The sequence below is a fragment of the Columba livia genome, chromosome 5 (genome assembly GCF_036013475.1).
Source record: "Columba livia isolate bColLiv1 breed racing homer chromosome 5, bColLiv1.pat.W.v2, whole genome shotgun sequence".
In the NCBI taxonomy this organism is placed as follows: domain Eukaryota; kingdom Metazoa; phylum Chordata; class Aves; order Columbiformes; family Columbidae; genus Columba; species Columba livia.
This window is the reverse complement of record NC_088606.1, coordinates 61119637-61140320: the sequence shown is the minus strand read 5'-3', so window position 1 is coordinate 61140320 and position 20684 is coordinate 61119637. Positions and strand designations below refer to the sequence as shown.

Sequence of the window (20684 nt, the reverse complement as noted above, 5' to 3'; positions counted from 1 at the left end):
GCTGGAACCTGCTTTGTCTGCTGTGGAAAGCTGAGATGTAAAACAAGGGTCCAGCACAAAGCAGCTGAAGAAAAGATCAGCCAAACTGGGCAGTGAGTTTAATTTTTGTGGGTCTTTTTTAAAAAAATATATCACTTTCATACATCTCCACTGCAAGTGTCTGCATTTCGGATTATATTATGATGAGGAAAAAGTATTCTGGTTGCACTGGTATCTCAAAACTCTTTTAGTTTAAAGCAGAAACCTAACCTAGGTAACACAGTATAAACAGCGCATTAAGGAGAACATTCCAAATTCATACTGCTGCAGCTAAGATCAAAATTTTACAAAAGCAACTAAATCTGGAAGAACAAGCCAACTTCCTGTGACAGTCACCCCAAGGAGTTTACTGGTTCTCAGACTTAGGTGTGGACAATTTCCATGTCTGCTGTGCTTAATTTATTAGCATAAGGGATTAAAGTTGCCACAGGTGTTTGAAATAGTTCCATACACTTTGACCGCAAGGACTCCCTGGGGGGTGCCTGCTTTTCAGAAACCACTTACTTCCAAGGAATTCAGCTCTTTGGCAGATTTAAGAGGGGGAATGTCAGCAGAGCAGAATGCAGTGACAGGATGATTGTCTGCTAATTGCAATATAAACGCAGAAGATGGTTAAGGAGGTATTTGAATAAAACAGTATAGCGATTCTGATGGCATGCACATGCATGTATTTCTTTAAATACTTTGAAATATAAACTTGATTAAATTAAGGATAAATTTGACCAATGCATATATTAAAGGAAGCAATCCAAGATGCTTACACAGAGATATGCTGACCATGCGTAGAAAACAAAAAGCAAACAAACAGAAAGAGGCAAAATATTTGGACAGGAATCCTAATTTCTCTTTCCTTCTACATCTTCCATGTCAGCTAGTGCCAAACAAAATTCCTGCCAAAGCCAACCATTACATACCTGTTAACTCTCATAGTTGCATCAGAACAGGATGACAGAAATGTCCCAGATTAGACAAAGTCTGTTAGTACCTCATTAAATCACTACACGGAGAGGGGTCAGAGCAGTGTCTAGTTTCCCCAGGCCTATTAGAGCCTCTCCAGTAAAAGGCTAAAGTCTCTCAATGGATGAAAAACATCCCATAATGCTGTCACCTTCCTATGTGACCATATACAATTTCTAAACTAAACAGGAGGTGAAGATGAAGCTTCCCCAGTCCTTCCACCTGTGACTCGGGTGCTTCCCTGATTATTTACATTTCATTACTGTGAGAGGGTGGACAAAAGAAAGGATAGATTTGGTGCATAATGAAATAGTCAGGCTGAGAGAGGATAGAGGGAATGGCAGTTCTTTAATATTTAGGAAAATATTTCGAAAAAATAAAGCTCAACAGTTGCAGAACAAGTGTGAATCAGCCTTTGCAAGCATCGCAATAAATGCTTCTGATAAAATAAACCTATTTGTTGAAAAATAGTTAAACTATAGGAAGCATGCACATTTTCTCTGGAGCAAATTCTTTTGCCCAGACACATGGGAAAACAGAAATTTCTACCGCTGTAGTTGCAGAAAACATTCATGATTATTGTGTTTAATGAAGGAGTGCTGCAAGAGCAAAAGACCCCCGCCAACAGGAAGGCTTGAGGAGAGGCTGATTTTGAAATCGGAGACTGCAAGTCTGAATGAGAATCTGAAGGCTGATCTAACTTCTTTTCTTGTATATCCACTTAATCAAATGAGCACAGCCCCACAATCACAACTTTACCTTGCTATTGTAACGTTTTTCTATTCAATATAATTTGCTTTAGCAAACTTGGATAAAAAGTATGTTTCTTTATTTAGTAGGGAGCCCTTATGGGCGATGTTTTCTGTCATCTTCAAACCATAGTTCAGGTGTGAGATGTCATCACTGTTTTGAAACTAATCTGAATTGTAAATAGATAAGCATTTTTATTCCACTGAAATGAAAGCCTAAAAGCTGTCAATGCTGGGTGAGACGAAATGCGGTGCCTGCAGGAGAGCAGGAGACAGCAGGGGTGCAGCAGAACTTGCCCTGGACACCCTCCCAGGATCCAGCAGCTCATGAGTTAGCAACTTCCCAAGCCAAAGGCGGCTTTCTGTCTAACACTCATGGAGTGTCTTTCTATTAATTCATCCGGTTGTTTCCTGAACCCACATATGCTTTCAGCTTCCAGCATATCCTACAGAAGGGAATTCCACAGCTGAAGTGTGAAGGTCGATATTTCAAAGCAACATTAGTGAGAGAGCACTGTCCTAGATGTGAGCACAGCAGGCAGGGGAGGGCCTATGCAGTGTCCAGCTCAGCTGCAATCACACCCATTCATCAGTTTATCATCTCTATGCAGAGATACACCCAAGGTGATTCAATGATGAACTGCACTAGTGATCGTAAAGCAGTTAGCAGCATGGTGGCACATGCCATAGTAAAAGGATATTTGCTTTTGTCAAAGCAAATCTATAATTATTAAATAATTAGCACAAAAATTATTATTAGACTGCATTACTTACACCTCAGAATTTCACCTCTGGGAGCTGAGTCCCCTACCACATGAAGGACAACCTTCCTGATCTACAGATTCTTGTACTTCATTGTAGAAGCTCATACCTGCAGGTGAGCATATTTAGGCTGAAGAATATCCCTGGCAAACAGGCAGAAGATATTTTCTCTGCAAAGATACTCAGTTTTCCATTAAGGTAAATCCAGGATTTCCAACGTGTGGCACTGAACCCAAAGGGTCTCTGGCAAGAATGCTGATGTTTCCACCATAAATGAAATTTATGGGGGTCTAGACATCAATTTGTTTACACAAAGAAATCTCTGAAGTCTGCCACAGGATGACAAGTCACGTTATTTGCTGTACTGTTGAAAAGTTATATGTATTTTTGCATTTCTTTTCAGAGGTCTATCTACTGCAGCGAAATACACCAAGATAAGAAAAAAGCTTTTTTGGCTGTACATGTTTCAATGAAGGCATTGTTAACAATGGATAAGCAGTCTTGGAGGGTACAAAATGTCAACATATTTTCAATGAAGGCTATGTTGAAACATTGGTAAAAACTGATTACAGAATCCAACTTTGTGTTTCAGGGCCCTGCTGCAATACTGCAGCCAGTGAGGAGTGGAAGATCTGATGAGCCAGTCCTCTGTAAGTATCTATGATAGAAAGAAAAAAGATAACCAAGAGCCAACATTATTCTGCGAAGATACTATCTGCTGGTTTCATATTAGATATATGTAACAGCTTGTTGGCAAATCATTTGTTCATAATTTAAAAAATTGACCTACCACTACATTAAGAAAGGTGGAAGAGCTTCAAACCCATGAGTGAATCCAGAAACACCTTATAGGAGGACCAGTGGAATTTTATGTTGGCTGTAGAGAGGTATACCAAACACAACTGAATTATCTTCCACCTAAGCTGCGATCTGACAGCTCTCCTGACTTTAGACTGGCTCATTGGGATTCCTCCCCATCAAAACATTGAAGCAGAAAAGACACATCCCTTTGTTTAATAAGAACATTTGGTGCTATGTTTGCCAACTACTTTCTGTCTAATATGCTCATTCCACCGAGCCAAATTTCTGTACCTAGTACAGAACTCTAGAATGGTGTTTTGGAACTCATTGAGTTACAAACAGAAAGTTGATGAGAGAGACAAAGAAACAGCCAGATAAATAACAACAGAAACCAACAGCCCACTCTAGTCATACCGGCCCCTTAAGATATCCACCAACTTTTAGAAACAAGCAGATGGAGAAAAGAAAGAAGGTGCAGAGAAGTGCGAACTGTAGCTACCATAACAGTTATCAACAAGACACACACATTCTTCACAGTGATAATTGATCTGGCCTTGGAGAAAACTGGTTTTCAAATTTTGCTTTTGACAAACAGCTTTTCCACAAGCAGGAGACAAAAGTCAGGGTGAGAGAGAAAAAGACTAAGCTACAAAGGACAGGAGAAATGGATTTGCATCACAACAGTTGGTTCAACTGCCCAGGACTTCTGAAGAGCACAAGACTGGAAAAGACCATCATGGCCACCAAGTCCAGACTCTCCACTACACCAAGCAGCCAAGAAATTATGTTAATTCAGAAGCATTCATTGACTCTCCACTCCAGATGCTCCCATACACCATATTTCACCAAGCATTCCCAAAAACCAGGACTAAAAGATGACAGAAGGAGACTAGAAATTAAGAGCATCATACTCTAAGCCTCTACAGCAGCTGGGAATTTGGTAACTAAAATTTCCAGATAATAACCATAGGAAATGTCTAGTACCCATACTGAGGAGAAAAACCTGGCAGTCTGATAGAGGGGAGACCTCCCTTCTGATGCTGAAGCTGAATGCACCAGCTGGGCAAGATCTCCCAGCAGTTCTGAAACCAGCTGTGCACTGTCCCTTGCTGCCTCTCTTCAGCTCCAGCCAACCTCAGATCTTACATGGTCTTATCAATGGCAACCCCTGTCTCAACAAATATGAGTTTTGGGAATCAACTAGGCAACTTTTGTGGAAAGCAACTTGTGATGGTTTGAGAATAAATGAGTTTTGTTATCATCATATCAAAATATAGTGGCAGAAAATCTGGGACCAGCCATAAAGAAGAGGTGTTTGGAGGGGAAAAAAGAAAGATCTTCTATCCCATTCCACTATCACATAAACCAAAGGAAAAGGAAGGGGCATGGATGACCTCAAAGACAAAGGGAGAGGTCTCTCTAGGGATTCTCGGTGGCCACAGTCCTATTCCCTATGTGTTCTGGGGCTTTTGTGGCTCTACATGCCTAGTTTATATGTGGTACAATGCTGGAAATCTTCTCCGGCTAAGGAAAAAAAAGATTTAAGTTGAAGTCCTTGTGATGCATCCAGAAATAATATTGTGAAAGCCAAGCAACTAAATGGAATAAAATACAGGACCAGAACAAACAAATTATGACTGTTAAAATACAGTGTAAATCATTTTACGAATGAAAGAAACAGTGATTATAAGAAAAATTCAGAAATGTTTAGGCATACTCAAGAAAAATATAGCAGTTAATGGACCCCAAAAGATCTCCAAATTTTCTTCTGCTTCCAATTTATTAACAGAAAATAGAATAGCATTTCTGTAGGCATCCAGCTCTAAAGACTACACTGCACTTCAGTTACAACCTAAATTATTTTGAATGTGTAACCTGAGCAACACAGAAGATGGGCCTGTTTTAGCAGACCCTGCTGTGGTAGGACAAGGGGTGATGGTTTAAAACTAAAAGAGAAGAGATCCAGGTTAGACGTGAGGAAGACGTTTTTTACACTGAGGGTGGTGAGACCCTGGCCCAGGTTGCCCAGAGAGGTGGTGGATGCCCCATCCCTGAAGACATCCCAGGCCAGGCTGGACGGGGCTCTAAAAACCTGAGCTGGTGAAGATGTCCCTGCTCATGGCAGGGGTGGCACTGGATGAGTTTTGAAGGTCCCTTCCAACCCAAACCATTCTATGATTCTGTGATTCTATGTATATCTGACTATTTTGTGACTTGCCCATTCAGAAATTAAAAATGTTTTGTAATGTTCATTTCCCACCTACAAGTATTTTATGCGATTAACTAATGTCAGCACATGGTCTCCAAAAGGAGAAGTTTGCAATTATTTTTTATGAAATCTTAGACAATCTGTTAGCTCACAGTATTATGGGCTACCTTTCTGTTGTCCCTTTGACCTTCCATCATATTAATGGTTAACTGAGCATCCACATTTACAGATTTTTATCCACAGATCTCTAGATTAGCACAGAAAGAACCACCTAAATGAAAATATTATAGGCAATTAAAAAAATGCATAAGGAGCATATCTAAAGGTATATCGTAATTATTTCCAACAGTATAAATCTCCCAATAGGGGAAATAATTCTGTTTTTTCTTTGGCAAGATGCAGCAGAGCATTTGATTTCCACATTTTGAGATGTAACTTACGTTGCCTGAGCTCAGAGAGAATCCAGATCTCAGCCTACAAATGAGTGGCTTCAGGCTCAGTTCTTCAAAGAAAGATCCCATAGCAAGGAAGCTCATTTGCCAATCACTCCCTGCCTCCACCCCCAATCAGAGAAAGCTTACACAGGAGGACAAATGTCTAAATGTTTAGGTTCCTCCTCTTCTTAATAGTTAACAACAGTCAAGATTTGGAGCAAGAAGATTCACAGCCCTGAATGATGCCCTATAACAGGAAGAGAGGGAGGTGATCTCCTTGCTGTCAGCACCGCTCTGTGCTTTTCTTCACCAAAGAGCCCTCTGCATCCAGAAGAAGGATTGCCCAGATGACAGAGCACACACATACCTCTCCTGACACACTCTCGCTGCCCCTGACCTGGCAGATCATTTCTTGCACCTCATGCTGTTTTAAAACCACCCTGCCCGCTTTGCTGCCCAGTGCTACACCGTGATTTACACCAGTCCAGGCCACCACTTACCAGTGTGCTTTCTGCTGTGCATCTGTAGATGGGACAACTTAAAGTATCGCTTGTTACAGCCTGGGTATGCACACATGAAGGGACGTTTTTCATTTGTCTCACTTGCCGATCGGACAATAGTTGGAGCTACTCCTGGCACCCGTCGGACATCCTACAATGACAGAGACTTGCTAATGCAATGCGTATGTTCTCAAGCTTTTACTTAACACATTCAAAGACAAACAATCAGAGGCACTTCTCCACGACAAAGAGATATTTAAATATATTATACTGCAAGCAGGCAATTTTATTTTATTCTACATCGATGGAGTACAACCTTAGTATACCTTAATCTGTTCTTTGCAGAGTATTAAAATTATTCAAAGACGAAATACAGTGAACTCTACTTTTGAAATTCTCTCACCAATATTTTTATGCAAGATTAAATGGGCTACACATTCTGACCTCATGTATAATCACACAATCCTGGAAGAACACTCATTGGCATATGAAATTCTTTCAGGCTTATACCAGTGTAAGAGATCAGAGCACAAGCCAGAGTAGCATTCTTGTCTTTATTTTAAATACTCATATGAAGTTAAAAGACAGGGAAATTAATGTTTTGGGTTAATACAAAATGGTAAAAAAACAAACAAAACAAAACAAAAAAGAAAAAATGACACCAAGACTGTCTAGGTAGAGCTGGTGAATAGTTCAGCCTTAATGCATTTTGGCCACGGTCACAATGTTCCATCAAAGATGATCTTCTCCTCCTGCGATAATTAACTTCCTTAAACAATGTCAACTGCTTACTTTTATTCACTCAACAAAAGCTGGCTCACGAGCCCATTTCTGAGCGCTTGCCACTGAATAATGACTTGCTAAACTATACAGAAAAGGAAAAGGAGAAAAGATACTATCTAAAAACATTGATGTATGTTGACAACACAGAGCAACACAGAAGAGACAAATATTATGTAATGACTTTGCCATCAGTTTTAAGAAGGTATATTTTTTACAGTGCTATTGATTGATGATACGACTGTTTCAGAAAGGGAGGAAATTAACTCCCATGAAATGCAAGTTCCTTCCAAATACTCACTAATTACTTAGTCATTAGGAAACAAACATTATGTTTTGTTTTAAGGAAATATGTTTGAATTAGTAAAGTTTCAGAAATACGTAAATGCAAAATGTCTTCTAATGCTTTCTTACATATAGTTATCAGACATAGTCCATTTTGACCACAGGAGCTTCACACAGTCAAATAGATTGGAGCTAGAAGTTGGAAACTGGATCGTGTATTTTGGACCCACCCTGAGGATCTGGTAAGGAACACTGACCCACAGATAGGCTTTAGAAGAAGAAATAAACAATTTTAAAAGACTGTCAGAAAGAAATCTTACATTACACTTCAATGGCTTCAGTGAAGTCAGGACACTTATGCACAGCATTTCTTGATAACACAAGGAAACCACAAATCCAGGATGGGTTTATAAATACTAGCGAAGTAGTAAATGAACATTATAAACACGTAGCAGTTTTACTTCCCTATGAAGAATGCCCTGCTATACTCACTTGTATGCCTCTAAAAACTCCATGGGTGTGTATTCTGTATTGGGCCCCACAGCTGTATAACATGGGAGCACTGTGGTTCTCATTTTCATATCCTGCTGTATGGCTGTAAATAAAGAGGGGAATAATGGAAAAATGAAATATTTTTTCAGTACTCAGCTCCATGTGAGAGTTTTCATCTCTTAAGTCGGTGATAACATACACAGAGTTTGCTTTTATAGCCAGGATATCCAAGTTCAAATGAAATTCAGCAAAGGAAGCCTGCTCTGCCTTCGTATGGATCTGCTCCCGCTGGCACAATGCACTGACTCCATACATACAGCTATTAGTATCCATTAAGACAGTCCAGTAAAAAAAAAATCTAAAAATTCATTATTTGAACTCTGGTGTATTTCCACAAAGATTCTAGGTAAGAGGAAAAAATCCACATAGCAGCATAACTGTGTCATGTGCACATGTACACATTATTCATCAGTTAAATGCGGGGCTGGCTATTGCTAATATCTTTTGGAATGAGCAAAATGCCTCAGGTTTCACATTAAGTGCAGTGGATTTTTGTCAGCACCTCATGACTCAGATATTACCAGATACTACCAAGAAAGTGATGACATTTATAAGAATAGCAGTCATGTACTCATAAACAGAGATTACAAATCAGTGTCCAAACTATTTATCCCATGTACCAGTCTGCAGGATGCGCTACAAATTTATCCTTTATAAAAATAAAAAAATCAAAACCAGCCTATCTCTACCAGCTACAGATTTCCAAGATTCCTCATGCAGCATCATCACAATTAGTTTAAAAATCTGTAACCTTTGTTGTGTCTTGGAGGTGCCACAACCATCTATTTTATCCAATTATATTCTTCAAAATCCTACATCCTCCTGTTCAGAACATTCGGAACATCGTTGTGTTTCCTGTTCGCAACCTTCTTAATATCAAAATTATGTAGATAAACTTTAGGTTTTGTTTTTAAATTAGTATCCTATATCAGTGCGTATGTGCATTAACATGCATTGGTGATGGTAAGTGTTCATGTTTTACACTGCACTAGAAATTAGAAAGCCCAGAACAAAGCCCAAGGGCACAGAGCTGGGGACAGAGATGTATACATAGGATGTTATCCCAGCCCTTGCCAAATGCTTGCAATAGCAATTTGAAAGGGTCCCTGAGGCCCTGACTCTCATTTCACTGGTCCTTCCTTTCTCTTCACTCAAAGTTCATGTGCAGAGTGAAATTACAAGGAAGTTTTAAACCTCTTAAGTGATTTTCAGAACAGCCAGTGGACCTGGAATGAGGGAGATGTCTAAAGGGTTTGTGAACCTCGTGGTACTTGTGAATGGCTCTGGCTGCGGAGTCTGGGTTGCATTCCTGGTTATCTGTCCTCATAGTGGTTTGCAGGCTGCCACCTGGCAGTCCCTTTATGTCAAGTCCTTCCCTGATTAAACCAGTAGTTTCAAATCCTGGTTCCACCTCGCTATTAAAATCAAAGTGTACACCTTTTAGGAAGGTGTGCTCTGTTTACTTCAATTTTAAGTGGTACACAGGTGACCATAATGAAATAAGTTATAGTCTGGTGGCAAGAAAGTATCTCTGATCTGTAATATTATCTGTAATAACAGACAAAGGAAGAAACCATTATCTGATTTTTATGGATTAAACTCTTCTCCAGATATGTACCACATCTGAATAAACAGGGTCTCCTCTACACTCAAGGTCCAGATGTAGCCTTTTGTTCTCTAATACAAGTAACAAATTATTTGCTCTATTCAGGTTCCCCACCAGCATCAAGCTTTCCTCTCTATTGAAAAGCAGCAAGTCCATATATGCCAAAAGAAAAGGTTGAAAAGCACCCCACCCATGGTGATACCCATGTTAATTATAAATTAAACTGTGGATTTTAAAACAGAAATTAAATGAGAACCACTATCTATAAGGAGGAAATTCGGCAGTAGAAGCTATTCCTGATCTGCAATGTAGCAGCAAACCAAGGGTAAATATAAACTTCAGCATTAGTCAGCCTGAGTAACCGTGTAACCTCTCATTTGCCTGTGCTAGCAGCCTTACACATTACCATAAAAAAAAAGGACAAGAAGAATTCCCAGGACAGAAACTTTAGGAAGGGGAATATGCAGTAAAAGCTTATACCATAAAACACAGCCGAACTTTCCCTTCAGATTCATGTGGGTTTCATCTTTCAGTGATAACTGGCTTTGTAAAGACCAGTTGGTTCTGAAATAATTCCTCCCAGGAGTTAGGAGCAGAGCAAAGACCCTGTCTGTGCCTTAGGGAATGGCTCTGTGAATGAGAGGCATCCTCCAAATGATCTCCATCTTGACATTTATTGCACAATTGGGAAGCCTTCCTCACCATTCAGCCTTTTTCACACTTCCTCCCGTTATTTCTAGTTATACTTCACTAAAACTGTACACACAACTATAAAGCCTTGTAGATTAAAATCTGTTTTCTGAGCCTCTTGACCCATAATATACTAAGTAACAAATAGCTGTCTCCTTACAGAGGTGCCTAGAAGAGATGCTTCAATAATTGGGAGCCCTAATTCCCATTTTACATTGGGCCCATTTCCATCAACACTGGCTGGTACTCAGCGTGGTCATACAAATGATGACAGCAAAATGGATCACATGAGATTTCTTGGTTAAAATGCTATTTATTGCCTATGAAGCAGTACAGAATGATCTGACCTTCAGGGAGGTGGAAATTAACAGGTGAATGTTCTTTCCAGTCAGCAGGGAAACTGGAAGACTGCAGGAGGAGTTTTCATGAACCATTCCTACACCACTGCTGCTTAAACTTTGACCTTCACTCCACATCGATAGTAACCTCATCGTAAAATACCTTTTTTTTTCTTCCAGCCTCTTTACTCAGTGCATCCATGATGTACCCTGCAAAGTGTATACCACACTTTGCACAGTTGGCTTGTTTCATATTGTTGCAATTTATATACTAAATAAAAGCACTGATTGATGAACCGATATAAAACTCCTAAATACATTACTGAAACTCAAACGCCTGCTTTATTGCATACAGGAGATAACGATCAGATGTAGTCCCACATACGTGAGCACTACAAGTAACCGACTAATTTATACCTGCAGTACATTAAGTGAATGGAAATCTTAAGAGAACAGGAGACTCCTTAACCGTCGTCTCTTCTAGTCAGGCAGAGAGACAACGTCTCAAATGCTTAGGCCACCAAATCTATAAGAATAGTAATGAAAAATTATCCCACTAGATTCTCAGGACCAGATAACAGCCTAGATCTCCACCAAAGCACTGCAATATGTGCCCAGATCCACTAACAATATATGCAGGAATTTCTGTTCAAGGAAGGACTGAAGGATTTGGCCTCACAGTTCTGCCTTTGCTTGTAAATAGACAATTCTCTTTAACTTCAATGGCAACTGCACAAAGACAGGACTGGACTATAAATGTTCAGAATTCAAGCTAGTTGGTGAAAAAAAGGACCCAGTATATTTTGTTCTCCGGTTCTAGACAGCCAGAAAAAGACCTGGAAACAGAGCCATAAAATGTAACTCTAGATAACTGGGAAACAAAGACTCATAGTCGTGCAACATAAAACGCTAAGCAAGCGCTATGTGTTGTAGAGTATTGAGAAGCGCTTGCGTTTACCATTAGCCCAGCAAATCCTTAGCACTCGCAGAGTAGCTCTTTTAAAATGATAAATCTCAAAGTTGTACAGATTGTACAAAGATTAATAAAAATGAAGGTTTTACAGATGAGAATGTGTGATGAAAAACAGAGCAGCTTTTGAGAGTTGTATCAATCTAAGTGGTTATAAAAAAACTCATAAAAGATGACACTCTAATCTGAATATTTTAAAAAATAATCAAGCTGCAATTTCTCTCTCACACCATTTTACTTTGTTAAATTGAAATTGTCTGTCTAATGTATAAAGCAGTTACAACTTAATCTGGAGAGTTAAGCTTTTTATTATTATTTCATAAACCAAAAAAGGGAAGCTTTAGGGCATAATTGAGGAGAGTTAGAAAATTTCAGATGAAACGTGAATACACATTGATTCATGAGATTCAGACTTGGAAGAATTAAAAAAAGCCAGAAAGCAAGATTACATAAAACAGGCACCACATTAAGCTTCAATTTAATTGTGTTTCAATGCAGGAACAGGAATTTTAGGGTTTAGAAACAGAGCCAAAAATGAGGCAAAGTGAGGGTGTGGGCTAGTCCCGTTGATAACAGAACATAAAGGAAGAGAAGCAGAGTTAATTCCCTCTGCTAAAATATTTACCATCCTAGCACCCTGGGAAAAATATGTATGGAGACAGCAAAAAGATTCTGATTAGTTATATAGAAGATCATGTTTCTGCCTGTTTTCTGTCTAATACTGTTGTGGAGTGTGGAGGATAACGCTGCATTTTTATCTGCACTTTCCAAGGCAAAGGAATATTAAAAACTGTGATTTCACAGACTACAGCCCTTCTGCCACCCTCAATGAGAAAACCAGCTGCTTGATGAAGGGAAGGCACTGAATTTTCAGGGGACCCTGGTTTCTCTGACTTCAACAGTCTTTGTTTGGTTTGGGTTTTTTACTACTGACCTGAGTGGAACCAGGATTTCACCCAACATTTCCCTTCAAAATTAGACTCTCAACTCTGAGTGGGAAAGGGGAAATTCAGTGTTAGAGACCATATGTCATTGTCTGTTTTCAGTTCATGTTGACTGCGGAACTGAACCCAAGCAGGAAACTTTACACCTCCAAATTTTACTAATAGTACCATTGTAGCTAAACAGAAAGGCCTTTACCATTCACTCTCGGAGAAAGTAAGTTTCCACTGCCTTGTTTTAGATGCAGTTTTAATAGTGTTCTACAGAGATCACACCTAATTTTCCTTCCAGTTAGCCTGACTAAACAGCAACATATACAAATGTCCACAGAACATGTCGAATAACACACAAGCAAAACCAAAAGAAAAAATAATTGTCTGGTTACATTCACAATTTCAGATGACTGTTGGAAATATGGATCAAAACTTCTTACTTGAGCAGGTGAAGAGACAACTAATCAACCTTTCTGTGAACTCTTGCTGATGGGTATGCGGCTACACCCTTGTCTACTATGCTATACCACTTTCTGCTTGGCATAAATAGTTTCCATGACACTTTTATACAGAACTCATCAAAATATCAAGGAGGGTTTTATAGTCATGAGGTCTGCCTCTACAACAACACTGAAGGGAAAGCAGTATTTTCCACATTGGATAAATAAGAAAGCAACACAAAAGTATTAAGGACAGAAACTGAAGGGAAAGGTATCCACTAACGTGGGACATCCATTGTGAGATGTCTGGGACCTGAGTTCTTGGGGCAATAAGCAAAGGACCCAATGACTTTCCTGCAACAGTATAAATTTGATTTCAGCTGCTCCAAACAAAATACCGCAAAATGAAGAGCAAACCACCAGCAAATGGTGTGAAGAGAAAAACCCAGTCCCATAGTGATGCTCACTGCCTTAACTATGCAGCTTTCCTTTCAGACCCTTGAATCTGCCAGTTTGTGTGACAGCTCTTGCAGACAAAATGCCAGCCCTGCCTCTTGTGTGCCCAAAGCTGTGACAGAGAAGTCCCGGGACGAGCAGGCAACACATAACCAATGCACTAGCTCACAACGCACCCAATGTGGACTGTTGTCCCTCATAGGAGTTATAAGCACAACTTGAGGTCTATCTCGGGCATTCAGAACCTAAGTGAAAATCTACAGCACAGAATCAAGTCACTTGGACTATATGGTAGCAGTGGTGAGTTGTCTTCTTCTCCAGGAACAACTCCTTGCAGATAGAAGCTCCGTTTGGGCCATCAGACCTCCTTTTGGTTTGCCAGTACATAGAAACATCTAAAATTCAGGCTGCAGCCTTTTCTACCTGCTTCTCCATTTACATCTCTCTCCCCTTCCCCTGCCCGCCTATCACACTGTTGCACTCTGCCAGAATACATCTCTGTTCACCTCATGTGCCTCCTGCATCTCTTAGCCAGGCACCCTATTCTGTATCTGGAATTAAAATATCCGGGGAGGAAAAAACATTCAGGGAAAAAAATCTTCTAAGGCCTTAAAGCCATAGGCTGAAGCAGGCTCTGAGCAGATAAAATAATTTGATAGTTTAGATGCCAGGCTCTTGCTTCTGATCACACACAAAGAAGAGGACTGTTCATAAACTTGCAACCCAGCAGGCATGATTTTCACAGTGACTGAAAAGGATGTAGCTTGGGCCACCTGACAGTATTCCTTGCCAAACTGCAAACTTTTAATCTGAAGTGAGGAGATTCTGGAGCTGATCAGTCAAATATTGGCAAGAATGTAAATAGATAAAACCAGAATTCTCTCAGATAAGCCACTAGATAATTTCAGCATAGAAGCTGCTAACTAACTCTACCTGAAAAGCACAGCAAACAGCTTCATTTCAGTACATTAAACTTACGCTGAACATGAACCCAGAAACAAGTTACTGAACTGGTCTACTGTCAACTATAAAGTGTATGACCCATAAGTTTTATGTAATTGCAGAGTTCTCTAACTATTCACAGAACTTAATGGTAATGTTTTCTTCCTTCTTATAATGTGCAGAAGTCTTATTGAAGCCAGGAGGAAGAGCTGGGAAGAACTCAAGGCAAGGAGCTAAACAAGGACTGTCATCGTTGGACAGAATCTGGAAGCTCCATATTTCAACAGAAAGCTTGATTCCAAAATTCTTAAATCACAACTACAAGATTGAGAAAAGCATCTGAAATACTAAACGCCTGGGAATCACTTATGAACAGTTCATATATTTTAAAGATGTAAATCTTGGGAAGAATACCTTATGTTTATGGCAACTGAGATTGGAGGTACTGTGTATTGTAACTCTCAGCCAGAAAAGACAGATAACTATTTTGGCTCATATTACCAGTGATGAGGCTATGTCTAGCACTGATTTTCCACAGATTCTACAATCTTGGCCTATACCAAAACTTTCAGCTTTGTTTTACCATAGATCATTCATCTTGATCTCTTTCCCCCACCCCTTTCATGCATCCTAGGTCACATACTTTACACTGCTAACAGTCTGACTCCTGGACAAGTAAGAAGCCATTTATTTTGTTCAGTACTCCTTTAATATTTCTATTGTGTCCTTTTTTTTTTTTTTTTTTCACTAAGCTCCCCAAAGAATAACCTCTTCCTTGCTTTAATAACTTGGACCTCGGTCAAGGTTGATGTGTTTCTCCATTTTGCAGGATATTTTCTTCAGAAGAGACAAAACAGTGTCTAATATTGCAATGACTGATCTTTAAAGGGTACAGTTTAAAGAGGAAATCAAAAACACTTATGGGAAAAAAATAGGAGATAACCTTTAAAAACAGAGGGTTGGCAACAAAGACAATGAACTGCGGACAACTGTAGGTTTTGGGGTTCTTCTTAACCAAGAGATTTCCTTGACAGGTATCTCCAAGCTCCATTCTCTAGTTTATTCTGATACAGATAGTTTACTATGCTACTATCTTCTCCCTCTAACCTTCAAAGACCATTTGTGAATGAGCTAGAAGCCAACCCATAACATTTCCTTTATCACACTACAGCACTGTACACTAAGTCCATCTTGAACAAGATTTTCACATTTATGGACAACTACACGAAAGCGTAGATCCACATGGGCTTTTTCTCCTGTTGTTCACTTGAGACTGTCTGCACATACTTAGGCACTGAGAACATCTCAGAGCAAGTTGGTGATACCTACCTTCGGCAGGGGAGTTTTCAAACACAATTAGATAATGGGCTCAGAGCAGAGCAGGCAGCCTTTGGCTTTATCTTGGATCAAAAGGTGGCTCTTTTGCTTATAGATGAAACAAGGTCAGGTTACGGTTGTGCACCAAACCAGTAGGGTCCTACCCCATGCTCCCCTAGGTGCGTTAGGGGACAACCATCCCCGAGCACAGGTTGCCGGTGGACTCCTTCCCCCCTTCCTTCCCCAGCAGCACGTCCTCGCCCCCGGGGCCGGGCCGGCGAGAGCGGGGGTCCGGGTGCGGGCTGGGGGAGATGCCCGCCAGGGCCGGGGCGGGAGGGGTCCTGAGCGCGGCCCCCCCAGCGGTCGCCACCCCGGCGGGGCCCCGCGGCGCCTCGGGGCCTTCCTGCCCGCCCAGCGGCAGGAAACCCCGCGGGGGAGGCGGGCCGGAGCCTCTTCCCGGCAGGTGGGAGGGCGACAATGGCTGGGAGGAAGGAAGCCGGGAGGCGGCAGGGCTGGGACACAGGACGCAGGGCCTGGCGAACGGAGGGAAAGGGAAGAGGGATGGTAGGAAGGGGCGACGACTCGAGTAGGAGAGCGCGGAGAAGCCGCAGCTGCCCCGCCGGGACCGGCACCGGGACCAGGAGCAGAGGGTCCCGGGACCCCCGGCCCGGCCCCCGAGCCCTGGGGGAGCAGAGCAAGGCGACCACAAACTGCGGCCGGGGAGCTTCGTCTTTTCAACACCTCCCGCCTAACCTAGTAAGCCTGAGCCAGCCAGCACCCGGACACTTAACTTAGGGCATGAGAACAGACTTAAACCCACGGTAAACTGTAGCCAGACAATGAGCCATTGTCGGAACTGGTCAGTATTTTTTTCGTACTAGTGACCGCGGATTCAAGTCGTAAAATGCAATATAAAGTTAGGTCAGTAAAACAACTACACTAGGGCAAAAGATTAGGAAATAATAAAGCGCCTTACCCCTTCAGTGTGGATCCCAAGTTCATTTGATTCCATGTCATGCATTCAAGCTGTGAGGTCATTTGGTATAAATTGTCACTGTTGTGAAAATACATAGAATTAGAACTAAAATTACTGCGATCAAATTAAAACGGATACGTTAAAATAGCAACATTGCCTTTGTTATTGATTTTAAATATAGAACAGTAGAAAGTGAATTTATTTTATATAATCCCTTTTATCGTTGTATTATGAATTTTTGACAAATAAAAGGAAATAAAAGAAACGAACGGCTTTGGATTGAAAAGTCTCTTCGAATCTGGAGGCTTGTCAACTTGTAAACAGCTGGAAGTAGAGATACAAAACTTTTTCCTTACAGAAAAGTAATATCCGATATTGACACATTGAAATTAATGAAACGAATATAGGCAGCCTTGAGGGCTAACGAAGCAGATTATTTGTTTTAAAAAGGCAAATCTGTTAACTGTTTTAAGCGGGAGTGTAAGAGACCACGTGGTTAATGGAGTGAAGTAGCTATCGTGACTCATGATGGATGTTACTACATAGAGGGGCTTGACAAGCGGGAGAAAAATGGAGTGGCTGAGCGATAAACGGAGCTCACCGCTGGAACACGCTGTTTCCCCGCCGGTACACGGCAGCGGGGCGGCTGCTGCAGAGCGCGGCTTCCCGGCCATCGCTCCCCGCTTTGCAAGCGGCAAACCCGGGGAGCGCGGCCGCGGGGAACGGCGGTGCTGGGAGCGCAGGAGCGGCCCCGGGCGCTGCCGCCGCGGAGCCCCCGCGGAGTCCCCGCCCCGCCGTGCCCCCCCGCCCGCCGGCGAACAGCTCCTCGATGCCGAAGGGGTGACCCCCTGCCCCGGGGCGGGCTGAGGGGCTCCCCCGCTCCCGGCCCTCCCCAAAACACGTCTCCCCATTCGCCCCGGCGAACCGCGAGGGGGAACGAGGCGGGAGCCCCCGTGCCTTTCAGCCGAGCGCTGTGATTGATGCCGAGGAACAGCCGCTCACAATAAACTCAAGTCTCCACGTTGATTAATTACACCTAAATTCGCTGGACTTATGTGGTGAATTTATATCATTCTGTTATTAGAAGAGGATTTTTTTCCTTATTTTTTTTCTTCGTGGCAGGTAGGAGCGACCTAAAAAGTCAGATTCCAGTGGGAAGCTTTTGCATATAAAAACAAATTAAGTTACTTCAATCTCGAAGTATGCGTAATATCATTTGTCAGTATCACTGGACACTATTATTCATTAGTATGTCTGAAGTGCTATTATGCTACTACAATGTCCTGCATATCAGCTCAGGAATTGTTAAACTCTCCTGCAGTTTCCCCATTTGCAATAGCAGTCCGTGCTGGTCTGTGCCAACTACGTTTTGCAATTCCACGAATTCTTCCTGTAATGCTGCTGTAATTAATTCCTCCAGGACCCTGATTTTTATTAGAAGTACCCGCCCGATGCATTTACAGCAGGAGATTTCCCTTTAACTTTCTTTCCCTTGACAGTTCATTTATAAGAGCCTCCCCCACAATATCCACTTTTTCCCTTCCTTTGCTTTTTCATAAAGCAATACACTTATTCATCTTGTCACTAGCTCGCAGCCACTGTCTTGCATGCCGCCTTTGGGTGACAGTGTCCCCAAGGAACGGCTCGGAAACCAGCGCCTTGTCCGGCGCGGGGTGCAGCCGCAGCTCACCGGGTAACGCTTCTCCTGCCCTCCCCGTTTCACGGCTCCGCTTCGCTCCTGGCTTCGCAGCTCCGACAACAGCTCAACGGCGCAGCCAGAGCTGCTTTGAGCCTTTGAAGGGTGCCCGGAGCGGCTTTCAGGCGGGCTGGGCGTCGTATAAAGCGCTGGGAGAAAAAGGGGTGAGAGGAACTCCGCTCTCACCGCTAAATCCCGCTCTGCCGCAGCCCGTGCCTCTGGCTCGGGGCGGCCGCAGGAGAGACCCGCAGCCCCCGCACCCCTCTTGCCCTCCCGCTGCAGCTGCGGTGGGAATGAGTGCCGGGGAGAGGAGGCGCCCGGGCTCGGCACCTCTCGCCAGCCGGGCTCAGTACCCCACGTAGCCCGGGATCAGCACCCCACGCAGCCCGGCTTGGCACCCCACGCCAGACCTGGCCGCCCCCCAGCACGGGAGCCCAGCGGGGCCGCGTCGCAGCTGCGCGATTTGGGGAGAAGTTTGAGTCGAGCCTCTGAGGGCGGATTCCCGCCGAATGCGCTGCGGTGTCTCGGGTGGGCAATACCCAGCAGCGGGGCACCCCCGCGTCCCTCACACCGGTTGCACAGGGGATCTGTGTGATCCCTGCTGCGGGCAGCGGCCAAGGGGAGAAAGTTCTTTTTCCGTGGAGATGCTGAGCCCATGGTCCTGCGAGGTTTACATCTCGGAAAAATAAACGGGATTGCCCAAATTTCGGCTAAATCGTCCGCAAGCGGCCCCGGGGCAGGAGGCAGGTGGACACTGCAAGAATGGCCGCGCCGGCCGTCGTTTGTCCGGGGGCCATCGAGCATCGACACAGGATTAAACATCTCGTATCTGACATGTGACAGAGAACAGGACATCCCTAAGTCCATTTGCGCCTCGCTATGGTTTGTTATTGACAGTACCGTAAGGTGATCTCATGGAATTAACAGTTCCTCTCAAAATCTAGGCTTCGGATGAGGTTTGGATGATGAGAAGGAAAGCGAGATTCCCGGGGGATACGCCTGCACCGATTCCAATCTGAATCCTTGGCCCTCCAAACGGCCACAAAGACGACACTAAAAATAACTTATTTTCATTACAGAGATGCTTTTAAAGAGAAACGAGGGGAAGGAGGGGGAACATTTCTACAGCGGGGATTAATGTAAGTTGGAGTGGAATAAAAGGAAGTCAACGCTGAGCAAAAAGGGAACTTAAAAGGAAACCAGTAGTAGATCATACAGAGTTTGTTTTGGCCTGCACTGCAGTATTACCGAGTTCCTGACCTCTGCACAGAAAGAGCTATAATCTGAACTGAAACTCCTCCACTTTTAAAGTCTTTGTAAGTGTGACTCACAGTAAATTTTCAACATCGAGCATGTTTACTACATTAAACAGCGCGAGGTAGAAAAGTTCACATCACCATTTTAACGGGCCCACAAACGCTAGTCATCGAACGCACTCTCGCAGCCTATGCGGGGTTGTCATCCACGTCCAGCCCTCAGCATCAGGCGCGGTCTTCCCTGGCAGAGGACCGGGCTGCGCCGTGAACAGAGCACGCAGTTGCCGAGGCGAGAGATTTCAGAGATGCTTTTGCTTATTGTATAAGAGCTGCGATATTTTAACCATCTGTTTCAAATTGTCGCCCTCTCGACTGCTTTGCCTTGGTACGGGAGAGAGGGGAACGCTCTTCAGCCTTGGCCCGCCCGAGTACCAGGCTGCACCAGCCGGGCCGGGAGTTCCCCCGGCCACAGGACCCTGCCGCTCACGCCCACTCGCGACCCGCAGGCGGAGAGCGAGAAGGCCGCATCGCACTGGTGAGATGATGGGGAGGAGAGTATCAGGTGGAGGTGATTCACTCCTGCATCTCCTCGCAGCTGCTTTCCCGCTCCGCCTCTGCTCAGGGGAGAATTACCCCCTGGGTCTCGTTTTGGCGCTGCAGAGATCAGAGCTGGGGGGTGACGGAGGGATGGGGCCCGGCGGAGTGGGTGGCAGAGGGAACGCAAACGACGCTCGGGCGCTACTCGAACGTCTCGGGGAGGTGCGAAGGAGAGGAGGTGCGAGGCAAGCACCGGCCGTCGCATCACGCCGGGAAAAGAGGCAACACTTCCCGCTCCCGAGCTCGGTTCCTTCCGCCACGTTGCCCCCGAAGTCGAACGGGAGCGCCTGCTGTCCCCAGCCAGTGCGAGGAGCGACAGAGGCGACCAACCCCGTCACGCCGGGGATGAGCACCGTGCCCTCCGCGATCGCTGCGCGCCCTGCGCTACAGTCCTGAT

At 43.5% G+C, this 20684-nt stretch overlaps 1 protein-coding gene across 8 annotated transcripts in view; it reads right to left on the bottom strand.

Moving 5' to 3' along the window:
* WT1 (WT1 transcription factor) overlaps positions 1 to 20684 on the bottom strand; it is a 67105-nt gene that overhangs the window by 10044 nt on the left and 36377 nt on the right. For all 8 annotated transcript variants that reach the window (XM_065065377.1, XM_065065374.1, XM_065065372.1 and 5 more), the window contains exons 4-6: positions 16739 to 16816; positions 8009 to 8111; positions 6452 to 6602 (exon numbers count right to left, since the gene is read on the bottom strand). In XM_065065377.1, coding sequence (XP_064921449.1) covers positions 6452 to 6602; positions 8009 to 8111; positions 16739 to 16800 — 316 coding nt within the window. In that variant the 5' untranslated portion in view covers positions 16801 to 16816. The remainder of the gene's footprint in view (positions 1 to 6451; positions 6603 to 8008; positions 8112 to 16738; positions 16817 to 20684) is intronic.